The sequence below is a fragment of the Leucoraja erinacea genome, chromosome 28 (assembly GCF_028641065.1).
Source record: "Leucoraja erinacea ecotype New England chromosome 28, Leri_hhj_1, whole genome shotgun sequence".
Classification (NCBI taxonomy): Eukaryota; Metazoa; Chordata; class Chondrichthyes; order Rajiformes; family Rajidae; genus Leucoraja; species Leucoraja erinaceus.
Window position 1 is genome coordinate 11,544,655 of NC_073404.1, and position 21,420 is coordinate 11,566,074.

At 40.9% G+C, this 21,420-nt stretch overlaps 1 protein-coding gene across 1 annotated transcript in view; it reads right to left on the reverse strand.

The window, feature by feature from the left end:
* The window catches only part of bcas3 (BCAS3 microtubule associated cell migration factor), a gene marked incomplete at its 5' end in the record, with an annotated part of 612,428 nt that overhangs the window by 310,488 nt on the left and 280,520 nt on the right, over positions 1-21,420 (reverse strand). Inside the window, 2 exons of the mRNA XM_055657406.1 lie at positions 2,348-2,513; positions 5,544-5,674. Coding sequence (XP_055513381.1) covers positions 2,348-2,513; positions 5,544-5,674 — 297 coding nt within the window. The remainder of the gene's footprint in view (positions 1-2,347; positions 2,514-5,543; positions 5,675-21,420) is intronic.

Genomic DNA, 21,420 nt, shown 5'->3' on the forward strand with positions numbered 1-21,420 from the left:
ATACAAAGATCACAAACTGCTTTCACAAAGTAAAAAGGCATCTTTGAAAAATGTCAAGATCCCTTGAAACCTCTTACATAATAGTAGCTCATGTGGTCTATGACATTGAGGATCAGAATGAAATCCTTTGAAGATTAATTCTCCCTTGAGGGTTTGTTGCATTCCTTATCATTGCTTTATCATGTTTAATTGCCTCTAGAGGAGATTGGACATTAAACATTTTCCCACAGTGGGATAAAGGGGACAACAGAGTTCAAGCTCTCTGGCGGAACTGAATAGGCACTTTTGAAGCACAATTTTACGATAACAAGTTTTAAAATGGTAGCCTCTGGTGAAATCCCGAAAGTTCAGCGAGGTCCCAGACGCATCTTGAAGTCTGCGTCCAGTCTGGAGATATCAGATGGAATTAGACCAGGAAACCTAGTTAGTTTTTGTTTTTCTGTTAGCATGCAAAATAAATCTGACACTAAACACTTCAAGTAACTTATTTGGACAGGCATTTCCAGAGAACATGGGTAGGTAACGTTTCGGGTTGGGACTCTTCTTTAGACTGATTGCAGTAGGGGGAAAGCTGGAAAAGAGGCGGGGGGTCGAGACAAAGCCTAGATAGGTGGTTAAGAGACTGGAAACATAGAAACATAGAAATTAGGTGCAGGAGTAGGCCAAAGGCCCTGGCAAGTATGATCATGGTGATCATCCAACTCAGTATCCCGTACCTGCCTTCTCTCCATACCCCCTGATCCCCTTAGCCACAAGGGCCACATCTAACTCCCTCTTAAATATAGCCAATGAACTGGCCTCAACTACCCTCTGTGGCAGAGAGAGATTCACCACTCTCTGCGTGAAAAAAAAGTTCTTCTCATCTCGGTTTTAAAGGATTTCCCCTTTATCCTTAAGCTGTGACCCCCTTGTCCTGGACTTCCCTAAACATCGGGAACAATCAGGACTTGATTGGCTAGACTGAGGACAGAAAATGAAATGACAGAACACAGAGATAAGGAGAGGAGGCATTAAATGTGACGCCAGAGGAAGGGATATAAGTGGAAGGGGAATGGGGGAGGGGGGGGGGGGGGGGATGGTGGGAGAAATGTGTGCGCATCCAGGTGGGACACAGGGAATTTGGGGGGGGGGGGAGTTTTGTTTGTGGGTTAGTTTCCCAAAATTTGAGAATTCAATGTCCATACTGTTGGTTATAAGCTACGAAAGTGAAAGATGAGGCGTTGTTCCTCCAGTTTGTGCGTGGCAACACTCTAGCATTGGAGGAGGCACAGGACAGAGAGGTCAGTATAAGGATGGGAAGGGGAGTTTAAATGGTTAGAAACCGGGACATCCAGCAGGCCTTGGCGGACCAAGTTCAAGTGTTCGAAATACCATTCTGGGTTCACATTCCTGACCTCCATACCGTAACTTCCGGTGGGTTCCCATAAGTGAATGGCAATGGAGGAAAGAAATGAAGACAAAATATACACTTACACAATAATTTCCATATCCTCAGACATCTCAAACTATTTCTTAACTGATGAACTACAACTGAAGTGTAGAGAATTAATAATGTCTCAAACTACTGCATATATTTCAGCACAACACATTCAAATGAAGAACAAAGCAATAATGACCAGTTATGACCAATAATGATCGTTTTAGTTACGATCTGGGCAAGAGACAAACACTGGCCCAGGACACTGGCGATCAGCTGTTCTATCTCAACCCAAGGTTGGTAGGTCTACTGCTGCTCCTTTTCAGTCATCAGACAAGACGATTAATTATTTGGAAAATAATAGAAGTTGCCTGATGTTTCAAAGATTTGCCCCAGCATGAGTGAACAACCATGGGAGAAAATACTATAAAGATGGAATGGGAATCTGGGAATATCTGTGGGCTATTTCCAGCTTTTCACTTATTATCTGGATCCAGTTTATGGGAAAACAAATGTGAAAATAGATAGGCCCAAAATGCTGGAGAAACTCAATGGGACAAGCAGCATCTCTGAAGAGAAGGAACCCTAACCCTACCCATTCCTTCTCTCCAGAGAAGTTGCCTGTCCCGACAGAGCAATCCCATTTCCCCACAATTTTTCCTCGAACCCATTCTCCCCACAGTCTCCCCTCCCCAATTGAACTACCAACACTCACATCTTTGGCATGAGGGAGGAGACTCTTGTGGTCACAGGGAGGACTAACAAACTCCACACAAACAGCACCAGAGGTTCAATAGTGAACCTGGTTCACTGCAACTGTGATGCCGCGGGTCTACTAGCTGTACCACTCCTAGAACATCACTATGTCAATCATATGCAGACAAAACCCTGCATAGGTGTCACATGCAGGAAATAGTCCGAACATTTTACCTGGCCAGAGACCAGCTCGCCCGAGGAGATGTCAGCAGCTCCAGTTGCGTGTCGTCGCTGATCTTTTGCACAGTGGTGATCGGCCGTGGTTCAATTGTGTGCTCCACCAGGTTGCCATAGCAGCTAATTATGAACAGGGAATCCACCACTGACTGCTTTGATTGATCTATGGTCAGAAGAATATGACATTAACAGCAATGGTAAACTTCAATAAATATCCCGTGCCAAATAATCACTGAAGTCCAGCCTACTGACCTGATTCAACTACTGACGGCGTACAACAAATGCTTCTAATACTCACCTTGTGTAATCTTTTATACTATATTACATTTACCCCAGCTTCCATTCACTCTTCTTCTCACCATGATGTAACACTTCACAGAAATATGGAAACTATGGCTCAGAGAGCATTTGCTTCTTCTGATTCTGGAGCAATCTAATCCCACTTCCCTGGCCTCTATGAAAGGCACCGTTATTGAATACCTTCTAGTGCTGGAGAGCTCCATTTTTGAAAGAATGGGTGAAAAATATCATGCAAGGGCATTACATTTCCGGTTCGCTGATTTGAAAGGGAAATTTGGACTGAGCCAAAGTGAATTTTAACTTTAAAAACAAACTGCTGGAAGAACTCGGTGGGTCAAGCAGCATCTGTTGGGGCAAAGGAATTGTCAACACTGTGGTCGGGACCCTATATTAACAAGGTTCCTCCTGTTTTGCCACAGCTGCCACTGGACCCGAGGAGTATTTGCAGCATTTTCAATTTAAATGTTATTTTGATAACTTTAATCCGCACCCTATCACTTCTGTTCACTCCACCGCACCTCTTTGCAATACGAAGCGTTTTTTAGTTCTGAAGAAAGATCCTTGAAGGATCTGTGCATCCATCATCTGTTGTTGTTTTTGTTTTTATGATAAGATGGTGATTTAATGGTTACTCTTCACCCGGTCCAGATTTATTTACTAAATGTCATTTCTCCAGCTAAAGTCCACGATGGGATTGGAGTTTGTATCAACAAACCTATCCAAGCCTGTGGTTGAGCTATGCAGTAATATAATTACTGATCAACAAATCATCTAAATAATTCATGACTATGGGGCATTCCAAGAGCTTTATGGCTAATTATATTTAAAAAATGTAAATCACTATTAATTTGGTAGAGAAGCCTGGGGGCTAATTTGCATTTACTGAATGCAATTTACAGCAATTACAGGAATGAGGCAAATACAGACTTAGATATTGAAGTAAACAACCAACTCCACAAAGAACTGCCATGGCATAATTTTATGCACACTTTGTCTTAGTTTAATAATCTGGTACCTTAAATAATGCTGCGGTCCCTTAGAACAACTGTTAATGGAGTTTGATGTGATCAGCAATTAGCTAATGTTCATTTCCTATCTCATTAGTGGCTCAAACTTATTTTCACTAGAAAACTTAATGTTCAGTTCTCAGTTTGGGCCATAACTTGTCCTAACCCCAGGCTTGGGACAGGGGGCAAATTGCAGGGATGGTAGAGGAGAGGGAAGAATGCAGAAGCACGTTCTGACCCCCAGTTAATGCTTTTAGAGGGGTGGGAGATTGCAACCTTCACGTGGTCAACCCTGTTAAGACTAATGGGATGTCAGGACTTTCATATGAAGAAAGAGTGGATAGACTCGGCTTGTACTCGCTAGAATTTAAAAGATTGAGAGGGGATTTTATAGAAACTTACAAAATTCTTAAGGGGTTGGACAGGCTAGATGCAGGAAGATTGTTCCCGATGTTGGGGAAGTCCAGAACAAGGGGTCACAGTATAAGGATAAGGGGGAGGTCTTGTAGGACCGAGATGAGAAAAACATTTTTCACACAGAGAGTGGTGAATCTCTGGAATTCTCTACCACATAAGGTAGTTGAGGCCAGTTCATTGGTTATATTTAAGAGGGAGTTAGATGTGGCCCTTGTGGCTAAGGGGATCAGGGGGTATGGAGAGAAGGCAGGTACGGGATACTGAGTTGGATGATCAGCCATGATCATATTGAATGGCGGTGCAGGCTCGAAGGGCCGAATGGCCTATTCCTGCACCTATTTTCTATGTTTCTATGTTTCCAATGCAATCAACCCGACGTACACAAACAAATAGATCAAATAGAACAAGTTGACCTACAACCTTAGGCTGTGCACGCTATACACAAGAAGTGCTGTTAGTACAGAGGAGGAGAAAAAATGGTTAAGTAGTATTTAAGAAATAGGAGCAGAAATAAGAAATATTTCCCCTTAAGATGGTTGTTCAACAGGATGACAGCTGATCTACCTGAATACAATTTTTCTGCCCTATTTCAATATTACTAGCATCCTAGTGGTCTAGTGATCGCAGCTTTGTATACAATCAATAACTGAGCTTCTACGGCCCTCTAGGACACAGAAATTCAAAGAATACACCACCATGCGAGAGAAGAAATTGCTCTAATTTCAGTCCTAAATAACCAAAATCTCCATATTTTGGGAATGACCCTGGGTTTTAGACTCTTCGGCAGAGGAGAGCTTCTTCCCATTTCTTGCCTGCCAAGCTTGCTAACAATTTTGTATGTCTCAATAATACCACTTTCATTCTTCAAATGTCTAAAGCATAGTGACCTAACCTATTCTATCTTTCCAAGTATGCAGCAAAAAGATTGGCCTTTTGACTTACCAAGTCCATGCCAACCACACCAAGCACTCATTTATACTAATCCTAAACTGATCCCAAATTCTTCTTCTTATATAGTGCTATATAGTGGCCAAATAACCAATCAACCTGCAGGCTGTTGTGATGTGGGAGAGAACTTGAGCAGTTGGAAAAACACTAGGAGTTACAAGTACAGAATCTAACCCACAACATGAGGCAGCAGGTCAGTAGATGAATATTCACTGCCTTCCTTCTGTGGCATGTATATTCTTACTTGGACAAGGAGACCAAAACTGGTCACAATACTCAAGATGTCCTCTCACCAAATGCCTGTATGTCTGCATTAAGGATGAAGTCCTCTTGCAATGAAGACCAATATTCCATTTCCCTTCCCAATTACCTCCCCCTGCATGTTAGCTTTCCATCACTTTTAAGTTGCACTTCTTTTCAAAAATGGTTTATTTAATCAAATTCTATGTCAAATTTTCCCAGTGAGGTAGTGAGGAAATGTTTTAGTGGGAGAGCTTTTTAAACCTGCACAGGGCACTCACCTTTCTCCCGCTTCAGGCCAGTATTGGTTGTTAACCAGGATCGCGATGAAGAAAATGTGGCAGCAACGCAAAACTCTCCACCCACAGCTTTGCTTGGGGAAATCTGTGGGACAGACCTAGACTTGCTCTTACTGTAAAACAATGGAAGAGATTTCATAAAATGTTGGCAGTCATCACCCATTTCTGCTCTCCAGCAGTCTTTCAGTTACTTGCTCAACTGCGCATCCACAGTTTGATTAGAGAAACCACTAAAAGGTCTAATGCTAAAATGTTGTAGCTAGGCACAAAAAAACTGTCTGAAATGGCATCACATCAATGCTAAAAATCAGTGGTTAGGTAGTAAGTAATTTTATGAACACCTGACAAGGCATAACTTCAACAAAGCTCAATGACTGGACGGTGATTAAATCTTTAATTAGCAACTTAGCTACATGTCACTGCCGTATAACTGGAAGTGCTCCTGTACCTGGATTTAAGATTCTCAGGGTTAGAAATTCTTTAATCAAAACACAAAAAACATGCAACTGATATAAATTTTAAATAAGAATAGAAAATCACAAAGACCTTGAAGTAAGTAAACATAAATATGGACATTGACAGTTTGCTCAGTCAAAAACTCCGAGGAAGTATGAGAGACGTTGACTCCAGAATTATACAGGACAAGAGAGAAGGACATTTGCCCCATAATTTCCGTTTCGGCTCTTCGAAAGAAAGGATATCTAATTAATCCCTATTCTTATTGTTCTTGGTCCATTGAAAATATTTCCGTTTCAAATTCGCCAACTTCCTTGGGAAGGTAATACTAAATTTGCTCCCAATAGACTATATAGTAATGTATGATCAATCAATAGCATGCAAAATATAACTAGGACATGAAAGGAATATGTATTTCATCACCGAGGAAATAAATATCAACCAACTTCTCAAATTGTTCAAAGTTCTGACCAAGTGTTTTTAAGACAGTACTATCTACTTTAAAATATAAGTTTTCAGGTTTGATAATGGACATGTGACAATGTACAAATTGTTCAAATGATCTAAGATCACAAAGCAATGATTCTCAGTACTACATGATCTGCCTAATCCCTCACATTACACTACTTCCCCCTTCTCATTCTGAAGTTGTGAGTTTTCAGTCATTGTTTCACATAATTAATTTCCTAAACTTTTATATAAAATTATAAAAGAACTGGACAAGCTAGATGCAGGAAAAAATGTTCCCAATGTTGGACGAGTCCGGAACCAGTCTTAGAATAAAGGGGAGGCCATTTAAGACTGAGGTGAGAAAAAATGTTTTCACCCAGAGAGTTGTACAATTCCCTGCCACAGAGGGCAGTGGAGGCCAAATCACTGGATGGATTTAAGAGAGGGTTAGCTAGAGCTCTAGGGGCTAGTGGAATCAATGGATATGGGAAGAAGGCAGGCACGGGTTATACATTGGGGATGATCAGCCATGATCACAATGAATGGTGGTGCTGGCTCGAAGGGCCGAATGGCCTCCTCCTGCACCTATTTCTATGTTTCTAACTCACCTTAAGTGCATCCATGTTATTTGCCTAAACATACTGTGATGAGTTCCACATTTTATCCAACTGAGAAGCAAGGAGCCTCCCAAATCCTTTATTAAATTTATTAGTGATTATTGTATATTTATATCTAGTATCTGGTTTTCCCCATGCCACAACTGTTTTGAGGCTCCAAACCTATCCATCGGTTCCTAATTGTCTCGACATCAGTCAGATTTTCCCTGAGCATTCTCTCTCGATTTGTTCAGTTTTCACCCAATTTTACCAACCTTTCTTGATATTTTAATTTCTCAGTTCTGGTATAATCTTTTTCTCCAGTGCCTCTACGTCCATTTTTAAAATAGAAAACAAACTCTGATTTTCAACACACACTCTGCTTGTGGGCTCATCTATCTTTCAACAGGTTTATTCCAATATGATCAATGGTCCTGTGTGACGGAAATAAAATCATCGTTAATTTTCCCCTCAATTTATAAACCACTATTTTTTTTTAAACTAACCTCAGAGCCTGTCAGTAGTTTCTGTGTTAAACTTGCACCCAACAAACAGATCTCCACACCTCATAAATCACAATACATTCCCAATGACCTGCACATGACAGGTTTAACCATTGACAATCAAAACAATCATCTTGAGCCAGAGGACTGTCGGTGGATTGAGTCCAACTCCAGAATTAGATTGTGGAGTGTTTGATTTAAACCTAAGTAATAAATAGGAATAAGTATACCAACATAAATAAGTCAGATTCTTGAATAAATGTTGAGCAAAGTTTGAGAATTTACTACTGGGTTGGCTGTAATAATGCAAATAGCATTTTGATCAAAGTTAGTGCCACCTCTGATCTTCAATTTAGGTTGGCTAACAACAAGGATCTGACACTGCCCGGTTTCCACATTAAAGGAAGAATAGATATCTAATTTAACCTACAGGTCCAATCATAATATGTTAGGCCACCTGCTCCTAATCTGCTCAAAAGCTTAGACAGTTGAGAACAAAATTTGCAGTTGCACTATCACAATCTCAGCTCGCTGATTCTCTATTTCTCCAAGCCCTTTGCCTCAGTTAAGAGTACTCTTCAATCTGAGGAAGAGCAGAACAAGCCTCAAATCAACTTTACTCATCAGCATCAGAAGGCCAGATCATTCTTTGGTTACTGCTTGTCCGAGGCTTGTATAGCCTGTGGGAGGTAGATAGTTGCGTGTGGTGCGTTTGGAGACCATTAAACTGCCAGTAAGACCACCAAATTATAATCCAGGCTCAGTGTGTGGAATTTGCGAGTGCTGTTTATTGGAGTTCCTAAAAAGTTACATTTGGAGTTTTCAACAAAACCATTGCATATACTTTTCACATAGTTGCTTTCTTATTGTATATGTGCATACATGAAAAAATCTTTTGTCAAATGGGAAGCTGCAGGAAAACAAAATCAGCCTTTCATCTCTGGGCTTTGGAATCAAATCCAGTCCTGATTAATGAGATGAAAGCGCCTCTACCGCTAGCTCAAAGTGCTAGGCGTTTGAGCTGTCACACTCAGTTCCCAGTGGGTGATGTTGCTCAGTACAAAATTGCCCGTAATTTGGTGCCAATTAACACTAACATTGACACAGTAGACGACGGGAGCACTAACTACAAAAATGGTATATTGACCCAGCTGTGAGTGTTCCTCAGCAGTGGGCCATCTTGTACCACAGTTGATGGAATTTCATCTGCATCTGGACATGGTGAATCTGTTCTGAGAGCACTGGGGGGGTTGAGATAGAACCAATATATTCCCCAGCCCTATAATTCATCATCTTAATGAACATTATATTGCTAAGAAATGGAAGCACACTTGCCCTAACTTGTTGCTGTTATTTTGGCAAATCTGTAAACATCATAATTCACTTTGAAGCAGTTTTGCCAACTCTGTTATAGGAACAGAGATTGATCATTCAGCCCTCAGGTTTGATTCAAATTAAGAAAAAAGTTCATATGAGGCATAAATCTGTCCACCTAGTTCTGTAGCCCCAACATTTGTCTCAGTCAATACTGTGAAACGAGCAGCATTGGATTGTAGAGACCACAGATGTTGCAACACTGCCTGAAATAAATTATGACCTCAAAATACACTTGGCTTACAAAATTATCAGTCTAAGATTTAAACTGTCATCTACTGCATTTTGTGAGTGAGACCTGAGTGAAACACAGTTCCTCTATCCTGTTAACTTTCCACTTAAACTGCCCTAATCCTTTGTTTACATGGAGCGTAAAACAGTATCTAACATCACTATCTTATCTATTTCCACCATCTCCCTTGACAGCACATTCCAGGAATCACCACTCTCTGTAAAAAACAGCCTCAAATATCTCCTTCAGACTTTCCCCCTCACACCTTAAATCTATGCACTCCAGTATATGATATTTTCACTCTGAAAAAAATATTCTATGTACCTTATCAATGTTTCTAATAATTTTATATTCTACTATCAGATCTCCCCTCAGCCTCCGAAACTCCAGAAAAAAACAATCCAAGTCTGACTAAACTCTCATAGCCAATACCTTCCCAGCAACATCTTGTTGACTCTCTTCTGCAGCCTCCCAAAAGCTTCCATATTTTCCCTGTAATGCTATGATCAGAGCTGTACACTATACTCCAAATGTGGACCAACCAAAGTTTTATACAGCTGTAACATGACTTAGGAACTTTTATATTCTAGGCCCAGACCTATGAAGACATACATGCCACACACGTTCTTTGTCACCTGTCTACTTATGCTGCCACTTTCAGGGAGCTGTGGACTTGCAGCAAAGCATTCTTCTGTACATCAATGCTCCTAAGGGTACTGCCATTTACCTCACACTTGTCAGGATTGAAACCTATCTGCCATTTCATTGCCCATATTTTCAACTGATCTATTTCTTGTTCTATTCTTTGACAATCTTCCTCGCTATCCTCAACTCCGCCACTTTTTGTGTCATCTGCAAACTTCCTGATCACAATTAGCTCAATGTTTCCAACCAATCATTTATACATATCGTAAACAAGGTCTCAGCACTAATCCCTGTGGTGCACCACTAGTCACAGACCTCCAGTCATCACAACCTTTTCTTTGGACAAGCCAATTTTGAATCCTATCTATCAAGGCTCACAGTTTTTTTTACAGATCTCCAATATTTTGATAATTAATAAATTGGAGTTTTCAAAGAAAATGAAAACAATGGTAATTCTTCATTAATTTTTCTTCCTGGATTTCCTGTAATCATATTCAATAGACTAATCTTCAGCTCCTGGAGACCTCTACATGGAAAGTTAAAATGCACCCAAATTTGCAGTATAATTAGCAATCTTGCTGACTGCCTTACTTAAGTGGGATTCAGAAAAACAAAATTGTAATTTCATCCAAAGATTTTAAACGCTTTAACGGCTCAATTCTAATTATCAGTATGTGTGTTTAAATGAAGAAGTGCCCAGAAGAATGATTTGAGAGGTTTATTATTCATTATCAACACTCAAGCTGTCCAGCTACACAAGAGGAAATAGTGTTATTAGCACAAAAAGGTTAAGAGGCAGTTTCCTGCAAAGGTCAGAGTAAAAATGATGGCTGCTAATGACTAGAAACATGAATTACAACCAAAAAGTGCTGACAGATGTTTCAGAGTCTCACCCCTTGGGCTGGAAAGAGAAAGGAGTCAATGGCAGATGTGAGAGAAAGAGTGATAGTGAATTACCATTAGTTTTTAACCATCAAATGTAAATTGCAAATGGAAAAAAAAGTAAAGCAGCACTCCAACCCTCCCTGTTGCCAACATATCTCCCCCAAGTCCAAATATTAATTGCCCAGGAAGTCCAGCATTACTTGCGGTCAAACAGTAACATGCTCCGCTCCTGAACTTATCCATGTACAATATAAGCACAGTCGTATCATATTTACCACACATAAAGTAGTCTATTCATGAGGTTCACCAATGGATAGCAGATTAAATATGTTCTAACATTTTATCTGTTTCGTTTTCTATCTTTTTGCCATTCTCTGTTAAATTTAATTCCACTATATCCATTCCTTTATCATTTTATTCATCTCCAACACTCTCTCCCATCTTCCCATATACTCCAAAGCTGTCCTTACAACAAGGTAATTGTTTAGATAGGCGACATTGTGGGTTGGGACCTTCTTCAGACTGATTAGAGGGTCCGGAGCCTAAACATCATGTATCAATTACTTCTACCGATGCTGCCTGACCCACTGAGCTCCTCCAGCACTTTGTGTTTTGCTCAATGTCCCAGCATTAGCTGTTCCTTGTATCTATAGTTTTGATAGTTGTTACTCTTCTCTCAACACTCTCTGTAACTTCAATATCACTTACCACATGGAAGGAGAAGCAGCAAAATAATATAACTTGAGTGGATAATGTAGTTAATTATTCAAGATATATTACAAAATTTGAGGAATCAAATTATGAGGAAGTAGGAGTTTTACAAGGTAATAAAATCTGTTTTGATATCTCTGCACAAGGCAAATATATACCAGCATTAGCAGGATACTCTTTAGCATTCCCATGTCATCAGACTTGGAATAAGGGAGACCAGTATACTCTCCAGTCTTTCTACTGATGTCCTTAGCTGAGGGTTTGTGACCAGATTGCCTTTAGCTAGAATCATCCTCTTAGAATGTACGCCTTCCTTCCATCAACATCCCTCCCAGTAAATCTCTGGCAAGTCCAAAGTGTACCAGGTTTGTTTTCCTGTTTCACCTCCAAATCCAAACACATTCCTGGCTGAGTGCTAATGATAATATAAATACAGTTTGTCCGCAAGCCTTTCAAGGTCATGTATTTCTGTGCCATTCGTTAAAATGAATCCAAGACCAAAATATTCCAGTTTCTCCGGATTAAAATGTAAATTTATTAAGTGGCTAACTTGTAAAGGTGAAACATGCAAGAGGGAATCTAGCACTGAGCAGAGTGGAACCAACAAAAACAGGACTAAACAGAACCTCCATTTATTTATATTTAAAGGTCTTGCATTTATGTGGTGCCTTTCATGAGCTTCCATATTTCGGTCTCTTCCTCCAGATGGTACGCAATATTGAAGTTCCAGAGAGTGTTATAAAAAGGACAACAACTATATTAACCGCCCAACCTACTTGTCATAAAGACAGCTTTATTGAATGTGGGGAAATATGCACCATGGGATGTCTCAAAACATTTTACAACCAAGTAAATGCCAAATACTTCTCTACTCACTTTAACCCACATGAATGTGTGGCTAAGCCCAGCTCCAATGCCATCTATAAATTTGTCACGACACCATGGTTGCCAGCTGTATCACATATGGTTAAGAGTCAGTGTACAAGAGAGAGATAGAACAGCTGGTTGAGTGGTGCCATGATAACAACACTCGCTCAATATCAACAAGACCAAGAAACTAATTGAAAGGGGAATTTGGGAGAACACTTGCCAGTTTTCATTGGTGGGTGAATGGCGGAAAACATTTCAGATGACCTCTGCTTGGCCCAGTACATTCATGTAATCGCAAAGGTGTGAAAGGTGTCACCAAATACTATAACAAACTTCTACAGATAAACTGTAGAAAGAAGGTTACACAGAAAAGCTGGAGAAACTCAGCGGGTGCAGCAGCATCTATGGAGCGAAGGAAATAGGCAACGTTTCGGGCCGAAACCCTTCTTCAGACTGTAGAAAGAATACTGTAGAAAGAATCCTGACTGGTCGTATCATGGTCTGATTCAATCCAGCACAAGGGGCTGCAGAGAGTGGTGGGCTAAGTCTGGCTCATCATAGGCACAATGGTGAAATTCCACACCACCAAGTTCAGGAACAGCTACTTTCCTACAACCATCAGATTCTTAAACCAACCTACACAAGCCTATTCCCATCTCAGCAATGCAACACTATGGACAATCTCTTGCACTACCATAGGCTTGTTTTTATTTGTATTTTGCAGTTACGTCTTGTTTATGCAGAGTCTTTATTTTTATTGTCTTGCATTATTTACCGTGTGTTATTTAGGTCTTTGTGCCTGCCCTGCTGCTGCTCATTGTACCTGTACCTCACCGTATTTGTACATATGCCAATAAACTCAATATGACTTGACTTAATCTAAAAGATAGCAGCTTGGGTGGTGCCACACTTCCTCAGAACTGTGTTGGAGAGCCACTCAACGTCATAAAAAAGCCCTTTACAAGAAAAGGTGCAAGAAGGGTCACCGTCATTTGGCAGACATGCCAGATGTGACTCTGTACACAGATGCTACATTCTGCACTTCATTCTATGGAGCTCGAGTTTGCAACTGAACAACAACCTATGAGGTATTCCCCAAAATCCAAGCGGTCAAAGAATTCTTGAAACTGACCCATCAAATCGCTAATCTTGTCAAAGAGGATTTCAAAATAATGAAAGAACGAATCTCGGAAAATGTAAATTATTCACCACAAAATGGATCTCATTTAAAATGTTGCTGCACCACATGTGAACATAAAATAAAAGCAATTCTTTGTCAGAGTTAAATTTACGATAGCTATTTTGAATGTCTTTTCAACTTCTGGAAATGATACAGTATTTTCAAAAAATAAAAACCCATTCATCTGGGATGTTTGTGGCAGAGCCTGCACAAGAACATCAAGTGCACTTAATGTCTACCTCAGACATGATCTAATAGCAGACGTTAGTGATGAGCAGCTTGACTTTTTAACAATACGACAACATGTCACGACAACTAAATAGCTAACAGATGCAGGAAGGGACACTCTGTCTGACACTCTGCTACAGTAATTGATTGGACACTCAGAGTGTGAGCAACATGTTATATCAGCCGATTGAAACTATGGCCGCATGGAAGTGGTTAATAACTTGCCATAATAGGATTTACGTGATTGATGGAAGTACTCGTCCAACAAGGATGTCAGTCCCAGTCCTGGCAATACGTAAAACACCTGACAATGTCTGCCATCACTATTAAAAGCACAATGGGATCTACGATAAAATAGTCAGACTTAAATCTATTTTAATATCCATTTCAAAGAACATAGGATCATGACAAATAAGAGCAGGAGTAAATCACAGAGCCCTTCGAACCTGCTCAGTCACTCATTAAGATCATGGCCTAAGCTCCATTTTCCTGCCTCTTCCCCATGGCCTCAACTCCCATACGTCAAAAATCTATTTTGATCTTAAATATATTCAATAATTCTACATCCACAGCCTTTTGGAATAGAGAACTGCTAAAATTCATGTACCCGACGAAAGATTCTTCCTCATCTCCACCAGCAACTCCACATTCTGAAACAATGTCCCTTAATTGTAGTTTCCACCTCAAATGGAAATATCGTCAATGAAGCCTCCCGGAATCTTAAGCTCACCTTTCATTCTTCCCAATTCCAAAGACTCAACCATTCAGTTAGTTAATCTATTGTGAAGATAGACACAAAAGGAGTAACTCAGCAGGACAGGCAGCAGCTATGGAGAAAAGGAATGGGTGACGTTTCGGATCAACCCCTCTTGAAACATCACCCATTCCTTCTCTCCAGAGATGCTGCCTGTCCCGCTGAGTTACTCCAGCTTTTTATGTCTATCTTTTGTTTGAACCCACATCTGTAGTTCCTTCTTACAGTTAATTTATTGTCATGTGTATAGACACAGTTAATCCTCATTATAATGGACCAGGGGGGTGGGAGGGGGGGAGGAGTAGTATCCATTATTGCTGATTATCCGCTATAGGTTCCGCAGAGGTCGATGCTGGGGCCGCTACTCTTCACGTATATTAATGATTTGGACAAGGGGATTGAAGACTTTGTGGCCACGTTTGCGGATGATACGAAAATAGGAGGAAGGGCAGGTAGTGTAGAGAAAGCAGGGACTCTGCAGAGGACTTGGACAGGTTGGGAGACTATTTTCAAAATGGGGAGAGAATCCAGAAATCGGACTTGGGAGTGCTGGTGCAGGATTCCCAAAAGGTTAATCTGCAAGTCGAATCGGTAGCAAAGAAAGCAAACTCAATGTTAGCATTTATTTCAAGAGGGCTTGTATACAAAAACAGGGATGTTATGCTGAGGCTCTATAAGGCACTGGTAAGGCCATATTCGGAATATTGTAAGCAATTTAAGGAAGGATGTGCTGGCTCTGGAGAGGGTCCTGAGGAGGTTTACAAGAATGATCCCAGGAATGAGTAAGTTAACCTATGGTGAGCGTTTGTCAGCACTGGGCCTCTACTCGCAGGAGTTTAGAAGAATGAGGGGGGACATCATTTAGGCGGCGCGACTCTCGTCAGCAGCGGCCTCTGCACCCCGTCTGCGTTTTTATTATTTTCTGTCTATGTTTTTATGTAGTTTTTGTTATTTTTTGTTGGGGTGTGTGTGTGGGGGGGAGGGGGTAACTTTTAAATCTCTTCCTGCACGGGAGACCCGACCTTTTCTTTGTCGGGTCTCCGTTGTCGTTGGGGCTGCAACGAGGAGCGGCCTCCAACAGGAGAAGACCGGGGACTCTGGTGCCGACGACTCACCTCACCGTCGCGGAGCTGGCCGAGTCCGGAGCGGGTGGAGCGGTGGTGGAGCGCTGCTGCTGCTGCGGCCCGACCTCCGGAGATTCGGAGGCTGCAACTGCGGGTCTGGCGGACGGCGGCACCGGGAGCCCGCGGGTCCCTGGAGGGAGACCGCTTTTCAGGGCTCTCGCAACGGCGACTTCTCCCGCCCGAGTTGCGGGGTCGAAGAGTTCCTGGAGCGGGGCCTGACATCACCGCCCCGCGCGGCTTGGAATGGCCGCGGGACTCTGCGAGCGCACGCCGGGGGCTCTAACACCAAGACCCGGTGTGCAACCTCGCACCACCCGGCGTGGCTTTAATGGCCGCGGGACAATCGCCATCGCCAGCCGGGGGCTTTGACTTTGACTCTGACATCGGGATGGGGGAGAGAGTGCAGTGGAGATATAAGTTTTTTTGGCCTTCCATCACAGCGAGGTGATGGATGTTTATGTAAATTATGTTGTGTCTTGGGTCTATTTGTTTGTAATGTATGGCTGCAGAAACGGCATTTCGTTTGGACCTCAAGGGGTCCAAATGACAATTAAATTGAATCTTGAATCTTGAAATATACAGAATAGTGAAAAGCTTGGATAGATTGGATGTGGAGAGGATGTTTCTACTAGTGGGAGAGTCTATGACTAGAGTTCATAGCCTCTGAATTAAAGGACATTATTTTAGGAAGGAGATGAGGAGAAATTGCTTTTGTCAGAGGGTAGTGGAAAATGGAAGGCTGTGGGTGCCAAGTCAGTGGATATTTTTAAGGCAGAGATAGATAGATTCTTGATTAGTGCAGGTATCAGAGGTTATGGGGAGAAGGCAGGAGAATGGGGTTAGGATGGAGAGATAGATCAGCCATGACTGAATGGGGGAGTAGCCTTGATGGGCCGATTGGCCTAATTCTACTCCTATCACTTATGACCTTATGATAACCGAGCAAGGTGTTATTATTAAATGTAGTTGAAATAAGGAACTGCAGATGATGATCAGTGCATAGAAGGACACAAAGTGCTGGAGTAACTCAGTGGTTCCGGCAACGTCTCTGGAGAACACGGATCGGTGACTTTGGGACCCTTCTTCAGACTAATTCAGTCTGCTGAGTTACTCCAGCACCCCATGTGGTTTCACTGTGAAACTAGCGGGCCCATCCCCATCATCTATACTGCCGTCTGGCGTGCCTCTCCGCTCAGTCCGCTGTCAATGACTGGACGCATCCGGCCATTGCACGGCCCCCTCCAGTGTTACAGAACCCATATCCTCCTTGCATCATGTGCCTCACTCACCGCTCGCTCAAAACCCTCTCACCATCAATTCTTCACACCTCGCATTCTCATACACCTCCATCCTTCCTCGTGCTTCTCCTTCTGACTTGCGCACATTCCTCTCCTAGCTATGTAACCCCAAGAAAAAACTTCAGGAAATCCTTTCCTCTAATCACTGTCCCGTGACTTGCTCAAACATTTCAGTGTTTATTTGATCAGTTCTTATTGCATCCTGACATCCATGCTGAATGCCATGTGTTGGCACAGTCATGGTGGTGACCTCTCCCTCCAAAATCTCAAAGATATTGAGCTGATGCCTCACAGCCCCACATATCCCAGTTCATTCCTGACTGGGTACTGTCTGAATGGATGTTGCCACTCTCCCTGTGACTGCGTGTGTTTCCTCCAAGTGTTCTGGTTTCTTCCACATTCTAAAGATAAATTGTCCCATGTGGGAAGTGGATAGGAAAGTGGGACAATATGGAACTAATACAAACAGGTGATTGATGGGTTAGCATGGAATCAGTGGGCCAAAGGACCTAATTATACACTGTATCTCTAGTGAACTATCCTGGACTGCATTTTTGTCTTTATCATTTGCTGCATTCGTTATTTCAACAAAAAAAAACATATTTTTCCTCAGAATCCATAAGGTGATTGATGGTTAGCATGGACGCAATGGGCCAAAGGGCCTAATTACATGCTGTATCTCTGTAGTGAACTATCCTGGAAAAAAAATACAACCTTTTCCTCTCAGATAGCATAAATTGCAAACTTTAACATCTCTTGTTATAGTGTTAAAAAAATTATATCTCTGTATCGCTCTCTCCATTCACTTTCCTCTGACCCCCACTCATCCAAGTTCCACCCATTTTCATGTATTCATTACCTTTCCTGATCTTCTCCACCCTAATTAGAATGATCAGAGGCCACAGTTTCATCCCTCAATCTTTCCATTTTAACGAATGATGACCCCAACCTGTTTACGTCTTCTTACCACAACAACGTCCTCTTCGGTTGCTTCCATCCCCAATTTGTTAGCTGGAGTTCTCACCCCAGACTTTGGATTAGTTTGATCATTTATTTATTTCCTCTTTACTAGTTTCATTTTATATTTTGCTGGTTTCATAAAGCTTGCCTTGCATTCCAACCTATCACTATTCACAGTAATGTTTGGCTTTTCCTTCAGTTTCTTTTGTTGGGCAGAGCGGGATTATCAATCTTCTCAAATCTTTATTGCTCAAAGGAATGTATCGTGGTTGAAAATTACAAAATATCAAATGTCTGCAGCTGCTTATCGGTCCTTTTCCCTCTTAATCTGATTTACCAGTCCACTTTAGCAAACCCTGTATTCATACCAAAGTTTTGATCACGGGTTTTTAAACTTCTTATTCTCAAAATGAATACAAAATTCTTTAAAGTTGAGATCACGCTCTTTTCCCCCGAGATCATAAATTAATTATCTATCATTGCGTATGATCAGGTATAAAGTAACCAGTGTAGGAAGGAACTGCAGATACTGGTTTACACCGAAGATGGTCGCAAATGGATGGAGTAACTCAGCGAGTCAGGCAGCATCTCTGGAGAAAAGGAATAGATGACGTTTTGGGTTGAGACCCTTCCTCAGACCCTAAAATAGTCTGTTCACTGTTAATTCCACGATATTTTGTTCTAAGAAACCGTCGTGAATAAAAACTGAACTGATCCATAAGGCTGTCAATTTGTTTTTTTCAATCTACTCGACGGGTTTAAATTCGCATATTTATTTCAAGCCCCCATGATGTCTTAATTTACACTCTTGGTACACTTTAGTTAGGGTGTCTATAGACTAGTCCTAAAGTGATTACTTTCCTTTTCCTGCTTCTTTTTTCCACCCAAAGTGATCTCATTGCTGGATCTCCTGGACCAAGATTGTTTCTCATTACGACACTAATCTAATATTTTATTCATAGAGCTACCTGCACCCTTTAGTTTCCTGCCTATCCTTCCATTATTTTCTTTGTGAGGATTTACAGTTTGGTACAATTTTAGAACTTGTCAAGTGATTTCCTTTCACATAATTCAGGGGAAATGGATTTTCTTCCAGGAATTTAGTTTGGCTCTGTTGAGACGCTCACCACTTACGCCTATAGGTCACGATAATGTACATGAGAGCAATGGAACAAATTACATTTGTGTGTCTGGAGTCACATTTTGATCAAACCGAGCATGCCCGATTTCCATCCCACCCAATTAAGCAGATAAGTTCCACACAAATGGGATTGTTTCAAGATTGCCATTACCAATGCAGGCCTTGAATTCAAGACTGACTTAATTACTTTAAAACAAGTTTCTTAGCCATCTTGGAGCAAACTTGTTACTTTCAACGAACAGCCCTGTACTTTGGATGGTAGCCCTACACTTAATGACTAAATAAAAACTCCTCTTCAATGTAATAACTATGAGCTTCTATGGTTCGTCTTTGGTTGCACTGAGGAATTCGGATTTTGCACTTGTACTATGGTTATTAATTTATAGAATATTTTTTAAATTATATATTATGTTGTACATTGCATTTACGGGCCTTTTTGTATGAAATGGCAAGATATTGAATACACCCTAAATATAAGGTTCCTTGCCAAATTCTTAGTTATTAAGATGAATGTTTTACAGAGCATCAGCCAAACCTTCTCCTCTTTCCGCCAATAAATTTGACCAGCTCCTCTTGGCTTAACTTCCCCTGTGGATGTTTGCAAATTATTCACAATACATGCGTATCAACATGGTAGAAATAAGCAACTGCAGATGCTGGTTTACAAAAAAAGGATATAAAGTGCTGGAGTGATGATCAGGCAAAATCCCTGGAGAATGATGTGATGTTTTGGGTCGGGACAGACTGATTGTGGGAAGGGGTTGCCCCTTCTCTCTTCCTGCTTTCTTTCACCCTTCCTACAATCAATCCGATGAAGGGTCCCAACCCAAAAGTCACCAATCCATGTTCTCCTGGGATGCTGCCTGACCCGCTGAGTTATTCTTGACTTTACGTCTTTACTACATAGTGTTTACCTTTTTTAAGGTCACACAGAAAGTCACACATTACAATTGAGTTTTAATGTACTGGAGATTACATTCCCTTGAATGGGCCACAGGTTGCTGATTTTGGAAAATTTCAATCATTGACAAAAATAATTGACGTCTATATCCAATCAATTCACAGAAAACAGATAAAAATGAAAGTTAAAAATGTAAATGATAGAAACTCAAAACAAAAGTAGAAAGGGTTGGAAACCCACAGCAGACAGCATCCATAAAGAAAATGATAAACTGAGAGATAAGCAACCATTTAAACTTGATTTGCTTATCTTGTCAATTTACATAGCTGAGAAAGTTGAAACTAAAAGCATTTCAAATGTATTCTTTATAGTAGTTGATCTGAATTGTAGATGTCTTGTATTTTTTAATTTACTCCGATTGTTACAGTGAGACCAGACTTTATTTAAAGGGCCCAACTATAATCCAGTCATTCGCTGTTTTCAAACCCTGAGTTCTTGCTCCGCCTATAGATATTATATTATGCCAAATGGAGCGAAGGAATAGGTGACGTTTTGGGTCGAGATCTTGACCTGAAACGTCACCTATTTCTCCGCTCCATAGATGCTGCCTCACCCGCTGAGTTTCTCCAGCAATTTTGTCTACCTTTGATTCTTCCAGCATCTGCAGTTCTTTCTTAAATATTATACCAAATAATATTTTTCACTCTCTTATGCTCTTATGCTCTCATTTTCCATTTAGTGAGTCGTTTTCCTTATACATTTGATTTTTGTTTCATCTAAAACGGATATTCTGCAAAAATCTTAACAACATCATAAAATGTGTTAATATCTGGCCACATTCTATCATTTCCAGCTGTGGTATAAAAACGATAGCAGTTTTTTTTATATCTTCATCGAGGTCAAGATCATGAAACAGAACTTTATATCCACATTCCTTCATAGCATGTGAGAAAGCAGTGACTTAAAAATAATCAAACATATCGGCAAAGAATTAAATGGTGGAATAATGGCAATCACTTAAAGGATTAAGCTGCTCATGAGTGACGGCACCAAATACCAGAAACCATTTTGTGTTTTTTTTTAACCTGCAACTATTTATTTACTATCTGTTCATGAATATCTCAATTTATAAGTGAAACTAGCACAAGGACATACATTTAAGGTAAGAGGGGAAAGACTTAATAGGAACCTGAGGGGCAACCTCTTCACACAAGTTGCTGGGTAAATGGAACAAGCTGCCAGAGGAGGTAGTTGAAGCAAGTACTATAACAAGATTTAAAAGACATTTGGACAAATACATGGATAGGAAAGGTTTAAAGTGATAAGAGTCCCAAACAGGGACAGGTGGAACTGGTGTGGATGAGGCGTATTGGTCGGCATGGGCAAGTTTTCAGGTTACAGCTTGAGTTTGCAAGCTAGCACAAACATTGATAATGATCTAACATCATTTAACAAAGTCTCCTGGTTTCTTTTGATGTATTTGTGGATGAACAAAAACAGAATGCTGCAAGTGCCCCGATCATCTGTTCTGTAGCTTCAGTGTGTCACCTG